Source organism: Melanerpes formicivorus, unplaced genomic scaffold, assembly GCF_026170545.1.
Source record: "Melanerpes formicivorus ecotype bairdi unplaced genomic scaffold, bMelFor1.0.p_v2 SCAF_4, whole genome shotgun sequence".
Lineage (NCBI taxonomy): Eukaryota > Metazoa > Chordata > Aves > Piciformes > Picidae > Melanerpes > Melanerpes formicivorus.
Genome location: NW_027142356.1, coordinates 37,681,456 through 37,705,035, shown reverse-complemented (window position 1 = coordinate 37,705,035; position 23,580 = coordinate 37,681,456). Strand labels below are relative to the sequence as shown.

General features: G+C 52.5%; 1 protein-coding gene across 3 annotated transcripts in view; it reads left to right on the top strand.

Moving 5' to 3' along the window:
• Positions 1-23,580, top strand: part of USP46 (ubiquitin specific peptidase 46) — a 77,237-nt gene that overhangs the window by 38,972 nt on the left and 14,685 nt on the right. For 2 of the 3 annotated variants that reach the window (XM_068137685.1, XM_068137686.1), the window contains 4 exons: positions 4,418-4,572; positions 17,152-17,232; positions 21,317-21,530; positions 22,481-22,710. In XM_068137685.1, coding sequence (XP_067993786.1) covers positions 4,537-4,572; positions 17,152-17,232; positions 21,317-21,530; positions 22,481-22,710 — 561 coding nt within the window. In that variant the 5' untranslated portion in view covers positions 4,418-4,536. Of the gene's footprint in view, positions 1-4,080; positions 4,573-17,151; positions 17,233-21,316; positions 21,531-22,480; positions 22,711-23,580 lie in introns of those variants that run through there. The other variant, XM_068137688.1, reaches the window with a different exon arrangement.

Sequence of the window (23,580 nt, the reverse complement as noted above, 5' to 3'; positions counted from 1 at the left end):
CCCTCTGTGGAATTTTCCAAGCTTTCTGGAGAGGAAATGCAATATCCTCTCAGACAGCACAGAGCGAGGGAGCTGCTCTAATCCCGGCTGCGCTCCCCCCTTCCCTGCCTAGCTTTGGAGAAGCTGCTGGATTTCTGCTGCCTGCTCCCTGGCTCTGCAAAAGCAGCTGATATTAACTTGCCACCCAATAATCTGACAAGTCTGAGTGAATGTTTGCAAAGTGCTGTGAGAATGTCACAGGGGAGATGTTATGAAAGCCCGAGTCGCTGTTAGCCGAGGAGGATATTTGCAGCGGGTTCTTGCTTTATGTGGTGCAATGGAAACGTTCAAGTGTGTCACCAGATGAGACCAAGGCTGCTGGAAAATTAAATGCAGGAGGCATTTCTTTGGTTCTGACCTTTCAGCAGAAATTATATAAGCACTCTTAAGTTATAAATAGTCCTTTGTTTTCCTCCTCTTTGTCTCACACTCAGAAGAAACACAGGGTTAGTTGTTTGTTAGGAAGGGATAGGGCAAGGCTTTTAGAGTGGAAACAATTGCTCACTGTTCCTGATTTATACAGCTCCTGTAATGTTTGTAACTAGCATTTGTTGCTTTTCTTAGCACTTCTCCATCTCCTAAAAGCTGCAGAATTGAACTTTCTAGTACTGAAAGCTGCAGCACCAGAAGAAAACCAAAACACTCAGCAGCCCATTTCAAGAAAGCTTCTATATCCTTTCAGGGTTTGATGTATGATAGAAGAGGAGAAAAACAACCACCCAGTGCTGGCACACAAGCACTTGTACGTTATTTCTCATTTTGCACAGGGCTGAGGAGAGGCTGAGGGACCTGGGGCTTTTTAGTCTGGAGAAGAGAAGACTTAGAAGGGATTTAATAAGTGTTTATAAATGTCTGAGGGCTGGGGGTCAGGAGGGAGGGGACAGGCTCTGCTCAGTTGCACCCTGGGATAGGACAAGGAGCAATGGATGTAAGCTGCAGCACAGGAGGCTCCACCTCAACATGAGGAGGAACTTCTTCACTGTAAGAGTCACAGAGCCCTGGCACAGGCTTCCCAGAGAGGTGATGGAGTCTCTTTTTCTGGAGACTTTCGAGGCCCATCTGGATGTGTTCCTCTGTGAGCTGAGCTAGATTGTATGGTCCTGCTCTGGCAGGGGGGTTGGACTCAATCTCTTTGGGTCCCTTCCAACCCCTGACATCCTGTGAGCCTGTGATCCTCAGAGACAAGACATGAAATGTGTGCACAGAAACTAAAGTGTTTGTGTTGGCATTGAGGATAATGGTAGTGAATTCTTGACCGAGTTCTGTATGTGTGTATGTGCACATTTCCAAGTAGCCTTGCTTTCAGCAGTAGCCCTTGAACAACCAATACATGCTCAAATAAGAGCAATTTAATAGTGTTTAGGGAAAAAAAAGGTTTAACAAACAGAAACCACCTGAAACCTGACCCTGAAGTCAAGTAACTGGCATCAGTGAGAAGGCAAAACCATGAAGACACCACTTAACTTTAATACTTTTCTGATTTTCCTACTTTGTGTCATTCCTCAGGCCTTCCTACTATGGGAATAATATCTTTGACATGAAAATAAATGGCTTCATTAGTTCCTGCCTTTTGTTTCACTTACATTTTCAATCACCTTTCAAACCCATCCCTTGGCCTCATGCATTTTCACTGAGAGCAAGTGCAGTTCCTACAGCAAAGCAGAATAAATGGGCTGCAGCAAAGGGTACAGTTAGGCTTCCAGAACAATTGGCGTCTGAGTTGAAGAACCATTCCTCTGTAGGCTACTTGGAAATGCACTGGAAACCAACCAGGCCTTGGTTGCCTCACAACTGAGGCAGGAGGTGGTCAGTCCTGAAAGGACACCTCTGCTTAACTCCCATCTCCCTTGGTAATGTTCATAGCATCAGCCAGGGTGGGAAGGGACCACAAGGATCAGCTAGTTCCAAGCCCCCTGCCATGGGCAGGGACACCCCACACTAGATCAGCCTGGCCAGAGCCTCATCCAGCCTGGGCTTAAACACCTCCAGGGACAGGGCCTCAACCACCTCCCTGGATGTAGTGATTTGTAGACTTACAAAGCAGTTTGAAGCCCTGACAGCTTTTACTCCATAATCTCCAGAAATCTTTGGCACCCCCTTCCAACCCTGACTGATACTATCATACTATATGAGGACAGGCTGAAGGAGTTGGGGCTGTTCAGTCTGCAGAAGAGAAGGCTCCCAGGTGACCTAACTGTGGCATTCCAGGATCTGAAGGGGGCTCCAAGAAGGCTGGGGAGGGACTGCTCAGGATCTCAGGCAGTGATAGGACTAGGAGGAATGGAATGAAGCTGGAGGTGGGGAGATTCAGGCTGGATGTGAGGAGGAAGTTCTTCCCCATGAGAGTGGTGAAGCCCTGGAATGGGTTGTCCAGGGAGGTGGTCCAGGCCCTGTCCCTGGAGGTGTTTAAGCCCAGGCTGGATGAGGCTCTGGCCAGGCTGATCTAGTGTGGGGTGTCCCTGCCCATGGCAGGGGGTTGGAACTAGCTGATCCTTGTGGTCCCTTCCAGCCCTGGCTGATGCTATGATACCTGCAGTGATGTGATGTACCTAGTCAAACCTCCTGAGGAAAGAAAGTTCTGTGACAACTCTATTTTGGGTTTCTTTGCTGAATCTGTCAGCAAGATGCCAACTTGTGCCAGATTTGATATGGTCTTTGTAAACTGGGCACTGGTCCATGATGAGCTGGCTTGAGGCCTAGCAGTATTCTCAGGGTAGGAATTTATCTTTAGATGCTGCTGCTGATGCCAGGTTTTTATTAATAATCATAGATCTTCTCTTGAAGTAAACCCCCTGACTTCAGACTCTTTCCTGTAAAGAAAGCCTGTGGGGGTCAGGCTCTGTAGACTGAAATGATTATATTCTATCATCATGAAGGGAGTGGCCTGAGTGTGTGACCCTCCCAGGTGAATGGAATTAACCAGATGGGAAAAGACCTCAGAGATCATCCAGTCCAACCTACCACCCAGCACCATCTCATCAACTAACTAACCCATGGCACCAAGTGCCTCATCCAGGCTCTTTTTGAACACCTCCAGGGATGGTGACTCCACCACCTCCCTGGGCAGCACATCCCAAGGGCCAATCTCTCTTGCTGGGAAGAATTTCTTCCCAACATCCAGCCTGAACCTCCCCTGGAGCAGCTTGAGACTGCGAGGAGCAGAGGTGCCTGTAGAATTGCTAGCAGTTCTCTCTTCATTTCAATGATTTCCTCATCATAGCAGAGGAACAATAACCAGGCCTTAAGCTAATGCTGGGGAAAGAAAAAGCACCTCCTGAGGAAAAGGGGAATTGTAAGATGAGGCATTGCCCTAGCTGAACTCTGCTTTTGCTTCTCTCGGTCGTGTGCTGGGGGGCCTCGAGCTGGCTATTTATCAGCCCTGTGCCTGTTACCATGTGTGTCAACTTAACATCAGCACTGCTCTGCCTTGGAGAAAGGCACTGACCTCCACCTGTGCCTGATGAGGAGCTGAGATGCCTGCAGTTAACAGTGCTCTGTAGGTGCCAGGTGCTGCACACCTGTGAGGAGCTCTTTGTCCCTAAGGTGCACGGCACGGGCATGCTCCCACAGCAGCGTTTGCTGCGGGAAGATAAACGTGCTCTGCATGAAGGGCAGCGCAGCGAGCCTGCTGCGGGCAGCAGATTACGTTCCAGCCCGCTGCTCTGGGGGTTGCAAGTGCCTGGGCTCCTGGCTGCCTCAGATTAGGTGCAGAGCGTCCCGGAGTGCAGCGATGCTCTCGTTGCCGCACGTCGGTGCCGTCTTCCTGCCCTTCGCCCTGCCTCCGTGATTCCGTTTGCACCGAATCCCGACTCTCCCGGCCCGTCTCCGCTGCGGGCCTGCCGAGTCAGACCCCTCCGCTTCCTCCGGGGCGCCCGCCCCAGGCCGCTGGCAGCCGGGAGGCGGCGGCCGGGGCAGCCCCCGCGCCCCCTCTTCCTCCTCCCCGCAGCAGCGCATTGGCTGCGGCGGCGGCCGCCCGGCCAGGCCCGCCGGGGCGCCCCGCGCCGGTCACCGCCTCTGACCTTCCCTTCCCTTCCCTTCCCCGGCGCCGTCAGCGCGGATCAGCGGGCGCGGCGCTGCGATGGAGCGGCGAGCGGCAGAGGCAGCCGCTGGCGGAGGAGGAGGAGGAAGAGGAGGAGGAGGAAGGGAGAGATTAGCGCGGTGCCGGCTGGCGCAGAGGCGCGGCTGAGCGCTCCGGCGGGAGCCCGGGGCCCTGCGGACCCTGCCAGAGTCGGAGGCGGAAGGAGCGGAGATGCGGCTGCTCTGCCCGCGCCGCTGAGGCCCCGGTCACTCGCCCGGAGGAGGCAGGGCAGGAAGCTCCGTCCTGCTCGGCGGGCTCAAAGGGTGCCTCAGCCGTCCCCTCCTCTTGCTTTTATTCCAGCCCCGGAGCTGAAGGAGCCGCCGCCGCCCCCTCTGCCTTCCTGCGCGCTTCCCACCATGAGCGGGGCTGTTTTCACCTTATAAAGATGGCGGTGCGGGATCGCTGCAACCTTTAGACTCATGACTGTCAGAAACATCGCCTCCATCTGTAATATGGTGAGTGCCGGCGGGGGGCGGGGGCGGCGCGGCACGGCACGGCAGCCCCTCCGGGGGCAGGCCCTGCTGCGGCCGGCGGAGGGGCGGCTGGAGGGGCGGCCCCCCCCCCCCCCCGAGGGGGCCAGGCAGAGGCAGCCGCCGCATCCCTGCCCCGGCGGCGGGGCAGCAGGGCAGGCTGCGCCGGGCTCTGCCCGTGCGATGGAGTTGGCTGCCGGAGAGCAGCGATGTCCCGAGGAGTTCTCCCGGAGCAGCCTGGGAGTGGGCCAGGGAGGGAGGGAGATGCTGAGCCGGTGCGGGGCCCTCCGGAGGAGGGTTGGCCCCTACCGGTACGCGGTTCCGACTGAGCCGTAACCCGCCCTTACTCCTGCCCTTCCTCCTTCCTCCTGCCCTGGTAGTGCTTCTAAAGGACCCCGAAGTTGGGGTCTGGATCCGCGTTAAGTCAGTGACCCCGTTTAAAGCTCTCATGCAGGTATACTGTGGTCCCATGGGGCCGGGAGCTCCCTAGGGCACACAGAAAGTGAGGATGTTGGTTGCCTGATAATAAGCTTTTGGATGCCGATGCTAGGTACCTGCTCCAGGAAGTCTTGCCTTTAGAGCTATCAGGCTTTGGCTGCACTGCCGGAGAGGACTGCTGTTTGTTAAGTACTCTTGAATCACTTATCTTTCTCCAAATCAGACTAGGCAATTAGGAAACATTGGTGGGTTGGTTTGTTATGCTCAGACTTTGCCACTTTCCTTCCCAGGAACAGCTGAAAGGACACTTCCTGCCTTGTGCTTGGCTCTGATTGCAATCCTAACAAACCTGGAGCAGCTGATTGGGTTTAGATTTTGGAAACTTCTTGAAGGGGGAAGGGAGAGCTCAAACTTTGTCCTCAAAGCTTTATTAATACAGTGAGGCAGCAATAAACCTGTCAAACGGGGGTGTTGCTGAGCACCCCAGTGCAAAGAGAAGGGAAACCTCTTTCTGCCCATTTTGTTGGTTTATCTGTGTTTCCCCCCCCACGTTCCCAGGCTCTTCAAGAACAGCTGCATGCAGTTGCCAGCTTCCCTTCATGGGGTGCTCCAGCATGCTTTGTGCAGGTGGTGCCACACATCTGCCCTGGAGAGCAGAGCCTACCTCCAGGGTCACACACCAGCTGAGTCCTTGAGGCCTGGCTCCTGTGGGTCAGCAGCAGTGGTCTGTGCAAGGCAGTGTGGATTGTGAGCCTGCTCCCCTTCCCACATGTCCACGCTTCCACCTCAGTGGGCTTGCTCTTTTGTTTCCAGACAGAATCACTGAAGACAGAGGTATCCATCCCACACATAGTTCTGACTTCATCCTCAGCCCTCCCTTTGAAACACCTGCTGTGAAATGCAGAGCGAGAGGGCTGGATCTGGGGGTTAAAAAACCGAATGCAAAGTGCAGACTTGGGCGAAGCCATCTGGGTGCTCCCCTTGCTTCACCAGCAGTGAGCAGTGTCCTAAACTTTGCACTGTTAACAGTTCCCAGTCCTGTGGGCCACGGGGCCAGGGATACTGCAGAGAGAGGTGGTGAGGGAGCAGTGCAGGAGGGGTGAGAAAACCTCTGCACACTCACCTTGCTTCTGAAGCATGCTCCACTTCTTGTGACTGATGAATGGTGGGTGTGATGGAGGGGAGACTTGGGGTTGAGATAAAGTGCTAGGAGCTCTGTGATGTATTTGTGTGTGTGTGCTTCAGGCTTATATACAGTGAACTTATGTGCAGTCCTAAAGACTGAACAGATTCACAGCTCCACTGATGAGGTGGTTCCAGTGGTGTGCTGCTCAGCATGTTCATACTGCTAAAGCAGCACCTGAGGAATGGAGAAGCTGAAGGGAAGCCTTAGAGCCTCAGGCAGAGAAGCCAAAGGAGGGCTCACAGCTCAAGGCAGTTCTAGCTCACGGGACCAGTGCTGTGAGAGAAGGTGAGGTGGGTTTGATGATAATGATGTTTTCAGTCTGCATATTCCTTGGGACCTGTGTGCTTTGCTTTTGGAGCTGTGTTGTGCTGGTCATATTTAGTCTTTTCTGGGTAACCCACAGGCACTGGAAGTTATTCCAGGGGGGGAAAGAAACCAAAGGTGAGATTTTGCAGGAACCTACAGGAATTTGGGGCTTCAGGACAAATATGATTCTTGGAGTTAGTTATATCTGCATTACAGCTCCTTTGAAAACATGTCCTCTTAGATGAGCTGAGGTGGTGGAGCTGAACTCAGTGGTCTGGAGGAGGAGCTATGAGAATGGGACTTTGAAAGGTTAGAGGGTAGATCAGAAAACATTTTACCTGTGAAAAACCTGATGGTTTGCATTGCCAGGCTGATGTGAGGCACCTGCAGGAACCCACCAGACAAAGATGTTCATTCCCAGGCCTTTTTTTCCTGCTCTGTAACACAGAGCTTGAAGCAATGAGCTGCTTAAAATGTGTGGGCTAAGAAATAGGTGCACAATTCTGAGGCAATAAAGTGTATTTTGGTAGATGATACTCCTTAATAGGATGTTTCTGAGGTCTTTAACCTCTTTGAACATGGGGAGGGGGGGGGGGGGGGGAAATAATCATCTTTGTATCAATTTCTGTTCCACTTGGGAGTGCTCCCAGAGATTTATTTTTCCTCTAAGTTTTGCAACACAAAGGGGAGGGTTAAAAAAAAGGATTCTTTTCTTGGGTGGGGGAGAGGGAGCAGGAGGAGGGAGAGAGGGAGGAATTGCTCCTGAGATACTTGTCCTTCTCTGAATGCAACATAGATGGTAATCCTGTCTTGGCAAAGTTTGTGTTTCTCCAAGTACTTTCATCTCCTGAAGGACAAAATGAGATGAAAATTAGCTGAATGGCTTTAGCACAGCTTGCAGTGTGTGTTATTTTTTCCCCATGACTTTTCAAACTGCTCATAAGCAGAGGTTTAAGCAGGGTAACACAAGGCAAGGCAGCAAAATATGAAGGTATGTTTAGAGTGCTAAGGGAAAATAGACTTCTACCTCTGAAAGGATTAGCTGCAGGCAGTTGAAACAAGGCAATTTGAGAAGCAGGGCCTCAGGAGTGCACAATGCCAGTATGAGGGATAAAAATATGAAAAACATGGAGACTGTGAAGGATGTGAGGATGAGCAGAGGGCTGGAGCACCTCTCCTATGAGGACTGGCTGAAGGAGTTGGGGCTGTTCAGTCTGCAGAAGAGAAGGCTCCCAGGTGACCTCATTGTGGCCTTCCAGTATCTGAGGGGTGCCTACAAGAAGGCTGGGGAGGGACTGCTCAGGATCTCAGGGAGTGATAGAACTAGGGGGAATGGAATGAAGCTGGAGGTGAGGAGGAAGTTCTTCCCCATGAGAGTGGTGAAGCCCTGGAATGTGTTGTCCAGGGAGGTGGTTGGGGCCCTGTCCCTGGAGGTGTTTAAGCCCAGGCTGGATGAGGCTCTGGCCAGGCTGATGTAGTGTGGGGTGTCCCTGCCCATGGCAGGGGGGTGGAACTGAATGATCCTTGTGGTCCCTTCCAACCCTGACTGATACTATGATACTATGATAATTGTTGTAAGATTGGTGAAGAAATGAGGAATTGGAGAGCGTGGCTGACAAGTGGGAACTGGGCTGGCAAGCACACAGTGTGCATTTTCCATCAGCAGATAAGCAGAACTCCACAAAAGATCACTTTTAATGGGGTGGAGGAGGCTGTGGAAAGTAAGGAACATGCTACTGCATCCCTTCTGATGTCTGTCCTGGGCTAATGACCAAGGCCTGTCTTGCAGGAATACCTGCTCTCTGTGTGTGGCTGAAGTGGCTATCAGGCAGCTCCCAGTTGCCTGGAAGACAAACACTCCAGGACAGTTCATGCCTGCAGGAGTGGGTCACAGTTTGTTTCCTTCAGATGCATACAGGCTGGCTGCAAGTTGCTGCATTAAGAGCAACCCTCTGGTTATGCTAAATACTTTCCTAAAGGAACCTCTTAATTACAGCTCAGCAAGGCTGAGTGAGTCTGAATGGTGGAAGAGGTGGGATTAGAAGTAGGCTCTGGACCCTAATTAGCTGTGTGTGGTGGACTCAGAGAGCCACAGCCTGTGGGGTGTACATCAGGGCCAGTCAGACAGGCAGTCAGGAAACTCTTCTGCTGGTCTTCCTCTAGGCTCAAGACATGCCCTTGGCTGGGTGTTTGGTGGGCACACTTTATGCACTCTTAACACCACAGTATAGTGACACTTCTAGGGAGCTTCTCCACCATCAGGCCTCCACTGGAGGCATGTTTTGGGTGTGCTCAGCCTTTGCAGAGCAAGCTGCTGTGCTGAGCAGCTGCTGCACAATGTATGTTGAGGTTATTTCATTTGATGTCACAATCAATAGTTGCATCTAAACTGCCCTAGGACAATAAAGTCTCCAACTGTCCACTGCAATCCCATTTGATCAACTTGTGTTACTTCTGATGCATGTCTGTCAAACTGGGAGATTTCCAGTGGTGGTGACTACCTCATTGCTCTAGGCAGTCTGTCCTGATGCTTCCAGTGTCCTTATGTCTGGAATGTTTCTTGCTGTCTTACCTGAAATCCACATTACTGTGGGTTGAACTTGGTACTTCTCACCTGTCCACCTTGAGAGTGACAACAGATCAGTAGCACACTCTGTGCTTGGAAACATGGTCATGCCCTGCCTCAGACTTTTCTGCCTTATGCACCACAGGCCTGCTCAATGCTTTTTTTACAGGTAGCTTTTCCCTAGAGTTGAGTTTTTCATTTGAACTGCCTTCTTTTGGCTTCTCTCCAGTTATCTTCATCTTTCTTCATCTTTCTTGAAGTCTCTCTTCATCTTTCTTGAAACAGCACCCAAAACTGGACATCAGGTTCTGTCCTAAGTCATAGAATGGCTCAGCTTGGAAGGGAGCTCAGAGATCATCTTGTCCAACCTCTCTGCCATGGGCAGGGACACCTCTCAGCTAGACTCAGCTGCTTCATCCAACCTGCCCTTCAATACCTGCAGGGAGGGGCAGCCACAACCTGCCTGGGCAGCCTGGGCCAGAGTCTCAGCACCCTCCTACTGAAGAACTTGTCCTCAGATCCATTCCAACCCTGCTGTGCATCAGCTTCAAACCATTCCCCCTTGTCCTGTCTCCAGACACCCTGATGACAAGTCTCTCTGCAGCCTTCCTGCAGGATCCCTTCAGGTACTGGAAGGCAGCTCTACAGTCCACCCAGAATCTTTTCTTCTCCAGGCTGGACAACCCCAGTCTAAAGTTGTAGCAGAGGTGTTGCAGCCCTTGGATCATCTCTGTGCCCTTCTCTAGACTCTAACAGCTCTGTGTCCTCCTTCTGCTGGGGACACCAGACCTGGAGGCAGGATTGGAGGTGAGGTCTCAGCAGAGCAGAGCCAAGGGGCAGAATCCCCTCTCTTGCCCTGCTGCCCACACTCCTCTGGCTGCAGCCCAGCACACAGCTGCCTGCTGGGCTGCATGAGGGCACTGCTGGCTCATGCTGAGCTTCTCAGCAACCAACATCCCCAAGTCTCTTTTTTTCAGAACTACTCTTAACCCACTCTGCACCCAGCCTGGGTTCATGCCTGGGGTTGACCTGACCCAGGTGCAGGACCTTGCACTGTGAGTTGTTGAAGCTCAACTTTGACTTACTGGGCCTCAGCCTTACCAATGACAAATTAAACAGGAAAGTTACCTTAGGAACTTTGTAGACTCTTACCTTTGAGGCTTTCATTATGTTGTCAGCATCTATTATTGTCTGAACTGGCACTGCACAGCTGATGCTGATTGATCTTGCACTACCTACCAGGGCAGTCTCTAGACCCTTTGTTTTTTGTAGTCTTAGTCAGGTGTTTCTCATGCTGTAAATGGAGAAGTGATTCTTCTGTTCAGGAGCAGAACCTTGCACTTACCTCAACAGAATTTCAACAGGTTTCAGAAAAACACTGCCAAAACCTGGCTGTTGAAAAGGATTTTGAGTTCTGAATCTGTCCCACACCATAACTGCAGCCCTCATAACTCCTGTGGAGAGTCCACAGAAGCACAGACCTGTTAGGGCTGGAAGGGACCTCAAGGCTCAGCCAGTCCCAACCCCCCTGCCATGGGCAGGGACACCTCACACTGCAGCAGGTTGCTCACAGCCACATCCAGCCTGGCTGCAAACACCTCCAGGGGTGAGGCTGCCACCACCTCCCTGGGCAACCTGTGCCAGGCTCTCACCACCCTCATGGGGAACAACTTCTTCCTAACATCCATATCTGAATCTCCCCATTTCTACTTTTGTTCCATTCCCCCCAGTCCTGTCACTCCCTGACACCCTCAAAAGTCCCTCCCCAGTTTTCTTGGAGCCCCCTTCAGATCCTGGAAGGCCACAATTAGGTCTCCTCAGAGCCTTCTCTTGCATACACTGCACAACCCCAACTCCCTCAGTCTGTCCTCACAGCAGAGCAGCTCCAGCCCTCTGCTCATCCTCCTGGCCCTTCTCTGGACACCTTCCAGCACCTCCAGATCCTTCCTGTAATAGAGGCTCCAGAACTGGACACAGAGCTCCAGCTGTGGTCTCAGCAGAGTGGAGCAGAGAGGCAGAATCCCCTCCCTGGCCTTGCTGGCTCTGCTTCTCTTGCTGCAGCCCAGGCTCTGCTTGGCTCTCTGGGCTGCAAGTGCTGACTGCTGGCTCCTGTTTTGCTTCTCCTGCACCAGCAGCCCCCAGTCATTTTCTTCAGGGTTGCTCTCAAGCCAGTCCCTGCCCAGCCTATATTTAATGAGGCTATTCTGTCTCCAGGTCAGGCAGCTGGTGCAGCTGTGCTGAAGTCTAGAAGGTGCCTTGCCCCTGTAATGCTCTGAGGCACCAAACACGCAGTCTGTGTGGCCCAGACCAAAATGTTACTGAAAAACACTAGGGTCTGTAAACAAATCTCAGTCTCCTTGCACTTGTGAGGCCATCTCAGGGTTATGTGTTCTGAGGAAGGGAAATGGCCAAGGAGAGAGCTCAACAAAAGGTTTTGCTACTTGTTCCAGCAAAGGCCTTACTGCAGCTAATCCAAAAACAGTATTTTCCACAGGGTTTTCTCTTCCCTCTCCTGGCATCAAACACCCAAAGTAGCTCTGCTGAAAGAACAAGCAAACTGTTGGTTTGTTTGTAAGAAAAGCTAATCTGGTTAACTGCTTGGAATTGCAGAATCTTAGGGGCTGGAAGGGACCTCCAGAGGTCAGCCAGTCCAACCCCCCTGCCAGAGCAGGGTCACCCAGGAACACATCCAGGTGGGTTTTGAGTGTCTCCAGAGGAGACTCCACAACCTCTCTGGGCAGCTTGCTCCAGGGCTCTGCCACACTCACAGTGACAAAGTTTTTCCTTATGTTCCCATGGCACCTCCCCTGCCCCAGCTTGCTCCCCTTGCCCCTTGTCCTGTCATGGGACACCCCTGAGCAGAGCCTGGCTCCATCCTCCTGACACTGCCCTGCATATCTTTATCAGCAGGAATGAGGGCAGCCCTCAGGCTCCTCTGCTCCAAGCCCCAGCTCCCTCAGCCTGGCCTCACAGGGAGATGTTCCACTGCCTGCAGCAGCTTTGTGGCTCTGTGCTGGACTCTTTCAAGCAGTTCCCTGAGGTCCTTCCCTGACCTGAGGGTCCCAGAACTGGTCACAATATTCCAGATGTGGCCTCAGCAGGGCAGAGTAGTAGAGGGAGAGGAGAACCTCTCTCGACCTACCAAGCACAACCCTTGTAATCCACCCCAGGATGCCATTTGCCTTCCTGGCCACAAGGGCACATTGCTGGCTCAGGGGCATCCTGCTGTCCACCAGGAGTCCCAAGTCCTCTGCCCTAGGCTCTTCTCCAGCAGGTCAGCCCCTAGCCTATGCTGGTCCATGGGTTCTTTCCCAGGTGCAGTTCAACCCCCTCCTGGGACTTTAACAGTTGCAGGAACTGTTTGGCTCTGACACTTGATGCCTGTGAGTTTGAAGAAGGCTAGTTCCCTTGTTCCACCTACTCCCCACAGCTCTCTGCACCTGGGGCTGTGCAGCACTGAGGGCTGGGGCTGAGCAGCACTGAGGACAGGTGCTGTGTCTGCTGGAGACAGTTGCATGCACACTGCATGTGTGACACTGCTTGCTGCACTTGGGCTCTCCTTTCCTTTGTGCTGCTTCTGCAGCTGAGTTAGGATTTCACTTACAGTCCTTTGAGTTATCAATCACTGCCATTTTGCTGGCCAGGAGGCCTTCCACAGATTTCTTCCTCTGCTTTCTCCCCTCCCTCCCATATGCTGTGCCTTCCAAAATCCTGAAGCTCAGGCTGCCTGGCCCTGAAGCCATTTCTATTTTCACTCTGATTCCTCTTCTACCAGCCCAGCCATCACCCTTAGTTTGTCTTGAGTCTTCAGCTTCTCCCCTCAGGAAACAACTCTGTTTCTAGTGCAGTGTTCTCACTTTCCCTGCATATTAAGGGGGGGGAGAAAAAACCCCAAACCACCAACCCAACTTAGTTCAGAGGTGTATGTGATCTGAAGCCCTTCCTTGTGGACCACCCATCTTCCCTCCCTGAGCTGCTGTGCTTTATGTATGTGTTACAGTTTCTGTCTGGAAAATGACATTGGTGTGTGTTTGGGATTTGGGGGTTGGGTTGGTTTCTTACAGTGTTTGCCATTTTCTTGTGGTACTTCTTGCCACTTCTTCTTTTGTCTGTTATCCTTATTCACACCTTGTTCATTTGGTGATGCCTGTTTAGTAGGTTTGCCACAGGTGACTTAGGAGGTATCCAAATTCCTTTACTCCTTTACTTTAAACTAAGCCCTGGAAAGTTAGTGCCATTTATTTTTTAGCTCTATCCCCCTAGAAAGTTGAGTCTGATTTGCTGTCTGCAGTGCCTTTCAGATCAGCTCCATTCCATTTCTCACCCTCTTTAGAATAATTGTATTTCAGTTATTTTGCTACATGTGAGATCAACAATCTGCCCTGCTCTCTCTTCCCCCACCCCTGCACTGTTGTTTTGTTTACATCCTGAATCATGGAATGAGTAGTGTTGGAAGGGACCTCAAGGCTCAGCCAGCCCCAACCCCCTGCCATGGGCAGGGACACCTCACACTGCAGCAGGTTGCTCACAGCCACATCCAGCCTGGCTGCAAACACCTCCAGGGATGAGGCTTCCACCACCTCCCTGGGCAACCTGTGCCAGGCTCTCACCACCCTCATGGGGAACAACTTCTTCCTAACATCCAATCTCAATCTACCCATTTCTAGTTCTGCTCCATTACCTGAAACTAAAAAGTCCCTCCCCAGCTTTCTTGGAGCCCCCTGCAGATCCTGGAAGGCCACAATTAGGTCTCCTCAGAGCCTTCTCCTCTCCAGACTTCACAACCCCAACTCCCTCAGTCTGTCCTCACAGCAGAGCAGCTCCAGCCCTCTGCTCATCCTCGTGGCCCTTCTCTGGACACCTTCCAGCCCCTCCAGATCCTTCCTGTAATAGAGGCTCCAGAACTGGACACAGAGCTCCAGCTGTGGTCTCAGCAGAGTGGAGCAGAGGGGGAGAATCCGCTCCCTGCAGTGCAAAGGAACAGGAGGGGTTTGTTGAGCTTAATCTGTGTCATGTGATGCAAAATAAGCTCTTAGCAACATTATCAGAAATTTCAGCTGCAACCTGGCAGATTTATCTCTTGGAAGGCCTGGAGCAAAATCACAAGAGGGGGGGAAAATACAGGTCATATGGCCAGCATGGTTTTGGAGTGCTGCTGTGGAAGAAAGCTTGGCCTGAGGTGCCCCTTGCTTGGCTCTGTTTCCTCTTTCTGTGTGCTGTGTTGTGGCCATTTTGTAAGGGCTGAATACTGCTTGCTGAGTCAAGTGGGGAAACTTCAGAGGCATCAGGGTTCACCAACATCACAAGTACGGTACAGGAGTTTCTACACTAACCTGGTTCTTGTCCTCATGCTGTCTGGCCACCACAGCACTCTGTTGCATTTCCTTCCTAGTGTGCTCTTTCAGGAAGGAGCCAGGCTCATTGACTGGCTCCATAGCCTGTTTAAGAGCCCCAGCTGCCCCTGCACATGGGCTGCCCTCATTCCAAGCTCTGTGGCTGCACAGCCACTCTTGCTGGCTTCTCTATGAATCATAGAATGGCTTAGGATGAAGGGGCCTCAGAGACCATCTGCCCCAGCCTCCCTGCCTCTCAGCCAGACTCAGCTGCTCAAGGCCTCATCCATCCCAGCCTTGAACACCCCCAGAGGGGATGCAGCCCCAGCATTCCTGGGCAGCCTATTCCAGAGACTCCCCACCCTGCTACTGAAGAGCTTCTTGCTAAGAGCCAGTCTAAACCGACTCTGCCTCAGCTTCAAGCCCTTCCCCCTTGTCCTGTTGCTAGCCACCCTGATGAAGCTGGAGTAGATTCAGCTGAGGCTCAGGACTCTCCATAAGCCTGTAGAGAATGGATTGCATTAAAAAGCATTTGAGGAGGTTGGCACTGCAGGAGTAAGCCAAGGGGCTTGCTGGGAGTGGGGACAACCACAGCCATGATTAAAACCACTCCTGTTGGGTTTTTGCTGTAGGCTAACCTCAGTGGGCTGACATGCTTTCTGGGTTTGATATGGTTGGTTTAAACTCAGTTCTGAATTAGCTTTAACACATCTCCAAGAACTTTTCTTCCCCCCCCCCCCCAGTTTAAAACTGGTTTGGGTGTACAGTTTCTGCTATGCTTTGGTGAGAATGACTTGCAATCATTTCTGCTGTCATCATGTCAGTTGCTGCTTTAAGGAGTCTTCCTATGAAAACATGTCACATATATGCAGCACAGCATGGCTGGAGGTTACTGAGTCATCTGTCTGAGAGCTTTTATTCTCCACATAAGGGATATATCCTGCTTTGAAGTATTAGATCTCTGTGCTTCTTCCCTGCCTTCCTACTCTTCTTTTTCTATGCATTTAATTGTAACTTTTTGGAGACCTTAAAAGAAAGCAGGCTGAAATGACTTTATCTAAGAGGGCACAATACCTGTTGAAGTCCATGGGAGTTATGTCAGCTTAGCCAGAGACTGAGTGTAGCCTCTCTGTTTCATTGGGAATCCAGCACACAGTATTTGCAAGAGCCAAGGGCTGATTTTTGCAGAGGTAAAGGTTTGAGCTGTGAGCTGCTTAGGGCAGCAGGACAGAAAGGTATTGTGCCCCCAGGGGAGTCAAATAAAAACACTCACACAGAGTTAGAGGTTAAATATGAGTTGTATTTACAAATATATACAGCATCACAAGAGGTGTTCAGGGGGAAAAGGAACATGTACACAATATATACACACTTTGGGTCAGCAATGTGCCCTGGTGGCCAAGAGGGCCAGTGGGATCCTGGGGGGCATTAAGAAGAGTGTGTCCAGCAGACCCAGGGAGGTTCTCCTCTGCTCTGCCCTGGTGAGACCACAGCTGGAATACTGCATCCAGTTCTGGGCTCCCCAGCTCAGGAGGGACAGGGATCTGCTGGAGAGAGTCCAAGGGAGGGCTCCAAGGATGCTGAAGGGACTGCAGCACTGCCTGGGGAGGAGAGGCTGAGAGCCCTGGGGGTGTTTAGCCTGGAGAGGAGACTGACAGGGGATTTAATAAATGTCCTAATTCTTTGTCATTTACTTTAAGCACTGGAGAGTTATTGCCAGTTGACACCCTGAGGGGCTGGGTGTCAGGAAGGAAGGGACAGCCTCTGCTCACTGTGCCCTGCGATAGGACAAGGAGCAATGGATGGAAACTCCAGCACAGGAGGTTCCACCTCAACATGAGGAGGAACTTCTTCCCTGTGAGGGTCCCAGAGCCCTGCAGCAGGCTGCCCAGAGAGGTTGTGGAGTCTCCTCTGGAGGCTTTCAAGACACCCCTGGATGTGTTCCTGTGTGACCTGTGCTAGGTTGTGTGGCCCTGCTCTGGCAGGGGGGTTGGACTCGAGCTCCAGAGGTCCCTTCCAACCCCTAGCATCCTGTGAGCCTGTGAAATTAGGCTCACCAAACCAAAACCTCCCAACAGCCTCCCCCCACTCAACCTTAGCAGGCCCAGGAGCAGGCTGAACTGCCCTCCCCACCTGCAACTTCCAGGACAGGCCTCCCAGTGCCTCAGCTCCCCCTAAGCCTCCCTGCCACCCCAGGCCAAAATTGCATGGCACAAAATTCACCGTGTAAGGCCCCAGCCTCCCCCAGGCTACCATGGAGATAAGAGGAGCAGAGAGAGGGAGGAAAGCAGCAAGAGCTGCCTGTGATGTCCTTCTGTGTAGGGGGATGCAGTGTGATAGGAATGAAATAACAAAGATGCTGCTTTCCTGTGTCCAGCCCCTTGCACTCTCTGGTACTGCTGGGGGGCTTTCTCTCTGTGGTGGAAGGCTCAGCTGCTCATGCACTCTGTGGCAGTAAGGGGCAGGTGGCTGTGGGGAGAGCCCCATTGTTGTGACCTCTTCACTTCTCATCAGCCATCACTGCAGTGTCCAGATCAGGCCAGCTCCATCACCTAAGGGTTTTGGCTGGCTCCTGGGGCAGTTTTGCTTGCCCATTGGTAAGACAGTTAGCTTGGCTAGCTGTAGCTGAAAGGGAAGAAAGTTACTTTTCTGTCTTGATGCCAGCCCCAATTTTATTTTAGACTCTTACTATTCTGAATAATGTTTGTGTGTGTGTTTGTTTGTTTGTTTCACAGGGCACCAATGCCTCTGCTCTGGAGAAAGACATCGGCCCAGAGCAGTTCCCAATCAATGAGCACTACTTCGGCTTGGTCAATGTAAGTACCACCCCCATACCGAGCTGTGCTGATGCTTGTGCTTCAATTGCAGCTTCTTCTCTGGCCCCAGGGGAGGATAATCTCTTCAAAACTAACATTAACACACACAAAAAAGGCAGGGGGCTGCTTGTCTTTCAATTTCAGGTGACGTTGGTTGCAAAACTGTCTGTGTTTGAAGGGGGGTTGGAGCTGGATGATCCCTGAGCTCCCTTCCAGCCCTAACAATGGCATCCTGGCCTGCACCAGGAACAGTGTACAGCAGGAGCAGGGAGGTCATTCTGCCCTGTGCTCAGCACTGCTCAGGCCACACCTTGAGTCCTGTGTCCAGTTCTGGGCCCCTCAGTTTAGGAAGGAGGTTGACTTGCTGGAAGGTGTCCAGGGAAGGGCAACAAAGCTGGGGAGGGGTCTGGAGCACAAACCCTACAAGGAGAGGCTGAGGGAGCTGGGGTTGCTTAGCCTGGAGAAGAGGAGGCTCAGAGGAGACCTTATTGCTCTCTACAACTCCCTGAAGGGAGGTTGTAGCCAGGTGGGGGTTGGTCTCTTCTCCCAGGCACCCAGCACCAGAACAGGAGGAGACAGTCTCAAGCTGTGCCAGGGGAGGTTTAGGCTGGATGTTAGGAAGAAATTGTACACAGAGAGAGTGACTGGCCATTGGAATGTGCTGCCCAGGGAGGTGGTGGAGTCACCATCCCTGGAGGTGTTTAGGAAGAGACTGGATGAGGCCCTTGGTGCCATGGTTCAGTTGATTAGATGGTGTTGGGTGATAGGTTGGACTTGATGATCATGAAGGTCTCTTCCAACCTGGTCTGGCCTATTCTATTCTCTTTCTATGATTCTATGGTAGCTTTGTATGCCTCCAGAAAAAAACAAAACACAACAACAAAACCAATTTGCTGTTCTCTGAGTGTCTCCAGGGCTTAGAACTTACACTTTAAATAAAGATACAAGCCTATTTTAGCTATGAAATGTGAGGGAGGAAGTGATGGAGAGCACTGCTTTCTGTGCAGCTCAAGTACAGCAGCCTGCACTGCACCCAAAGAGAGCCTGGGGACTCTCCCAGGAGTCTGAGGAGAGAATGAATGAGCAGTGTGCTTAGTCACTTGTTTGTTCCTATGCAAATCAAACACACGCAGCAGTCCTTTCCATTCTGCTATGAGCAGTAGGATAGAGCCCAGCAGGAGTATATTAGTATGTGGAAACAAGCTTAATGAGATTCACTGCAACAAACACATCTCTTGCAAGTGGAAACTTGTGCTTTGCATCCTAGTTAACTTAGGCCATGTCCAGAGAAGGGCCGGGAGGATGAGCAGAGGGCTGGATTGCTTCTCTTATCAGGACAGACTGAGGGAGTTGGGCTTGTGCAGTCTGGAGAAGAGAAGGCTCCCAGGAGACCTCATTGTGGCCTTCCAGTATCTGAAGGGGGCTACAAGAAAGCTGGGGAGGGACTTTGGAGGGTGTCAGGGAGTGATAGGAGTGGGGGGGATGAAGCAAAACTAGAAATGGGGAGATTGAGATTGGCTGTGAGGAAGAAGTTGTTCCCCATGAGGGTGGTGAGAGCCTGGCACAGGTTGCCCAGGGAGGTGGTGGCAGCCTCATCCCTGGAGGTGTTTGCAGCCAGGCTGGATGTGGCTGTGAGCAACCTGCTGTAGTGAGAGGTGTCCCTGCCCATGGCAGGGGGTTGGAGCTGGCTGAGCCTTGAGGTCCCTTCCAGCCCTGACAATGCTGTGATTGTGTGACATCTCGGCAGGGGGGAGTCTGCAAGCAGGGGTGGGGGTGGAAATGGGTGGTAACGTGGCTGGTACGTGGCAAGGGGCAAGGAAACAGAACCTCCACCTTGGACTTCCGAAGGGCGAACTTCAGCCTATTTAAAAAACTTGTCTGCAAAGTCCCCTGGGTACCAGCCCTCATGAACCAAGGGGTTCAGGAGGGTTGGACCTACTTCAAACAGGAGCTCTTGAAGGCACAGGAATTGGCGGTCCCCATGTGCCGGAAGGCAAGCCGGCGGGGAAGGCGACCGGCCTGGATGAGCAAGCAGCTCCTGGAGGATTTAAGGGGGAAGAGGAGGCTGTATCACCTTTGGAAGGAGGGGAAGGCTTCTCGAGGTATGTTCAAGGAAGCTGTTAGATTATGTAGGAATAAAATTAGGGAGGCTAAGGCCCAGCTGGAACTGAAGCTGGCCACCTCAGTCAAAGATAATAAAAAGCATTTTTATAAATATATTAACAATAAGAAGAAGGGCAGGAAGAACCTGCACTCCCTAGTGGACCTGGAGGGGAACACAGTTACTGAGGATGAGGATAAAGCTGAGGTCCTGAACACCTTCTTTACCTCAATGTTTAACAGCAAGGCAGGAGTTCAGGACGAGTGGTCTCCGGAGCTGGGCGTTGGGGTCGGGGAGCAGAGTAATACCCTGGAAATCCATGAGGAGTTAGTTCGGGACCTGCTGAGCCACTTGGATATCCACAAGTCCATGGGACCAGATGGGATCCATCCTAGGGTGCTGAGAGAGCTGGCGGATGTGCTAGCTAGGCCACTCTCCATCATTTTCCTCCAGTCCTGGCTCACTGGTAAGGTCCCAGATGACTGGAAACTGGCCAACGTGGTCCCCATCCACAAGAAGGGTCGGATGGAGGAACCTGGAAACTACAGGCCAGTCAGCCTGACCTCAGTGCCAGGGAAAGTGATGGAGCAGATTATCCTGGCAGCAATAACTGCGCACCTGAAGGATGGCCAAGGGCTCAGGTCCAGCCAACATGGATTCAGGAAGGGCAGATCCTGCCTCTCCAACCTGATCTCTTTCTATGATCAGGTGACCCGCCTGGTGGATGTGGGGAGGCCTGTGGATGTGGTCTACCTAGACTTCAGCAAGGCCTTTGACACCGTCCCCCACAGCAAACTGCTGACTAAGCTGTCAGCCTGTGGATTGGACCACTACACTCTGTGCTGGGTTAGGAACTGGCTGGAGGGCCGGGCCCAGAGAGTGGTCGTGAACGGTGCCGCATCCAGCTGGAGGCCAGTCACCAGTGGTGTCCCCCAGGGATCAGTGCTGGGCCCTGTCCTCTTCAACATATTCGTTGATGATCTGGATGAAGGGGTAGAGTCAGTCATCAGCAAGTTTGCAGATGACACAAAGTTAGGGGCAGATGTTAGTCAATTAGAGGGTAGAAAGGCTCTGCAGAGGGACCTCGACCGACTGGAAAGATGGGCAGAGTCCAATGGGATGGCTTTCAACAAGTCCAAGTGCCGAGTGCTGCACTTTGGCCATGGCAATCCCATGCAGAGCTATAGGCTGGGGTCGGAGTGGCTGGAGAGCTCCCAGACAGAGAGGGACCTGGGTGTGCTGATCGACAGCCACCTGAATATGAGCCAGCAGTGTGCTCAGGTGGCCAGGAGGGCCAATAGCATTCTGGCCTGCATTAGGAATAGTGTGGCCAGCAGGAGCAGGGAGGTCATAGTGCCCCTGTACTCTGCTCTGGTTAGGCCGCACCTTGAGTACTGTGTCCAGTTCTGGGCTCCTCAGTTTAAGAAGGACATTGAGACACTTGAGCGTGTCCAGAGAAGGGCAACAAGGCTGGTGAGAGGCCTTGAACACAAGCCCTATGAGGAGAGGCTGAGGGAGCTGGGATTGTTTAGCCTGGAGAAGAGGAGGCTCAGGGGTGACCTTATTGCCCTCTACAACTACCTGAAGGGTGGTTGTAGCCAGGAGGGAGTTGGCCTCTTCTCCGAGGCAACCAGCACCAGAACAAGGGGACACAGTCTCAAGCTGCGCCAGGGGAGGTTCAGACTCGAGGTGAGGAGGAAGTTCTTCACCGAGCGAGTCATTCGGCATTGGAATGGGTTGCCCAGGGAGGTGGTTGAGTCATCGACCCTGGAGGCGTTCAAGGGGAGATTGGACGTGGCACTTGGTGCCATGGTCTAGTCATGGGGTCTGCGGTGTCAGGTTGGACTCGATGATCCTCGAGGTCCTTTCCAACCTAAGTGATACTGTGATACTGTGATACTGTGAAACAAGGAGTCAGAGGAAGCAACCAGTTTGACTTTGCTGCAGAGGGCCTAAGGTGGTTTGTTCTCCCTTGGCTGGCAGTTTGGGAACACCTGCTACTGTAACTCGGTGCTGCAGGCGCTGTACTTCTGCCGGCCCTTCCGGGAGAACGTGCTGTCCTACAAGGCCCAGCAGAAAAAGAAGGAAAACCTCTTGACTTGCCTGGCAGACCTTTTCCACAGTATTGCTACTCAGAAGAAGAAAGTTGGAGTTATCCCACCAAAGAAGTTCATCTCGAGGCTACGGAAGGAGAATGGTGAGTGTCAAACCGGGGTCCCCCTGGGGGTGCACACAGCCATCAGGAAAGGGTAACAAATGTTGGGACAGGGAGCAGGGGACATCTGAGCTGCATGCAGAGGAGGGTTGCCAGCAGATCCAGGGAGGTTTCCTCTCCCTCTGCTCTGCCATGGTGAGGCCACAGCTGGAATACTGCATCCAGTTCTGGGCTCCCCAGTACAGGAGGGACAGGGATCTGCTGGAGAGAGTCTAGGGAAGGCTACAAGGATGACTGAGGGACTGGAGCACTGCCTGGGGAGGAGAGGCTGAGAGTCATGGGGCTGATTAGTCTGGAGAGAAGACTGAGAGGGATCTGATCAATGTCCATGAACAGTTGAGGGCTGGGGGTCAAGAAGGGAGGAACAGCCTCTGCTCACTTTGCACCCTGTGATAGGACAAGGGGCAATGGATGGAAACTCCAGCACAGGAGGTTCCACCTCAACATGATGACCCCAAGCTGGGTGGAGTGGCTGCCACACCAGAGCATTGTGCTGCCATTCAGTGGGACTTGGGCAGGCTGGGAGCTGGGCAGGGAGGAATTTGATGAAGTTCTCAAGGGCAAGTGTGGAGTCTTGCACCTAGGAAAGAACAACCCCATGGAGCAGGATAGGTTGGGGACTGACCTGCTGCAGAGCAGTGAAGAGGAAAAGGACCTGGGGGTCCTGGTGGATGGAAGGTTGACCGTGAGCCAGCAATGTGCTGTTGTGGTCCAGAAGGCCAGTGGCATCCTGGGGTGGATTAGAATCACAGCTCCTCCCTGGGAGTGTTGAAGGCCAGGTTAGAAGAGGCCTTGAGCAGCTGAGTCTAGCTGGGAGGTGTCCTGCCCATGGTGGGGAGTTGGAGTAGATGACCTCTCAGCCATGACTTTGCTTTGCTCTGTGGGAGGAAAGGATGCAGTTAGCTGTAGAAAGCCCAACTCTCTGTTCCCAGATCTCTTTGACAACTACATGCAGCAGGACGCTCACGAGTTTCTGAACTACCTGCTCAACACCATCGCAGACATCCTGCAGGAGGAGAAGAAGCAGGAGAAGCAGAATGGGAAGCTGAAAAATGGCAACATGAACGAAGCTGAGGAGAGCAACAAGCAGGAGCTCACCTGGGTGCATGAGATCTTCCAGGGCACGCTGACCAACGAAACCAGATGTTTGAACTGTGAAACCGTGAGCTCTGGGGAGGGTGCTGGGGGGGAGGGTGCTGGGGGGGAGGGTGCTGGGGGAGGGTGCTGGGGGGGTTGGGTTGTTGCCCTTTCATAGGCAGACACATTTTATATGCACACACAAACACATGAATCTGTTCAGACAGCTCAGAGTGTGGGCATTCCTGTAGACTTCTTGAAGGGAGTATGTTCAAGAGGGGATTGGATGTGGCACTTGAAGCCATGGGTTAGTTAGTCATAAGGTGCTGGGTGACAGCTTGGACTTGATGATCTCTGAGGTCTGTTCCAACCTTATTGATCCTATGATTCTATTCTAAAGATATATGTATCTATTTTTCTCCTAAGCATTCCTTGGCCAACCTCTGCCAAGTGCCCAGGTGGCCAAGAAGGCCAATGGCATCCTGGCCTGCATCAGGAAGAGCGTGGGCAGCAAAAGCAGGGAAGTCATTCTGCCCTGTGCTCAGCACTGCTGAGGCCACACCTTGAGTCCTGTGTGCAGTTCTGGGCCCCTCAGTTTAGGAAGGACACTGAGAGACTTGAAGGTGTCCAGAGAAGGGCAACAAGGCTGGGGAGAGGCCTTGAGCACAGCCCTGTGAGGAGAGGCTGAGGGAGCTGGGGTTGCTTAGCCTGAAGGAAGCTCAGGGGAAGATCTTCTTGCTCTCTACAACTCCCTGAAGGGAGGTTGTAGCCAGGTGGGGCTTGGGCTCTTCTCCCAGGCAGCCAGCACAGAACAAGAGGACACAGACTCAAGCTGTGCCAGGGGAGGTTTAGGCTTGAGGTGAGGAGAAAGTTCTTCACTGGAAGAGTTGTTAGCCATTGGGATGTGCTGCCCAGGGAGGTGGTGGAGTCACCATCCCTGGAGGTGTTCACAAAA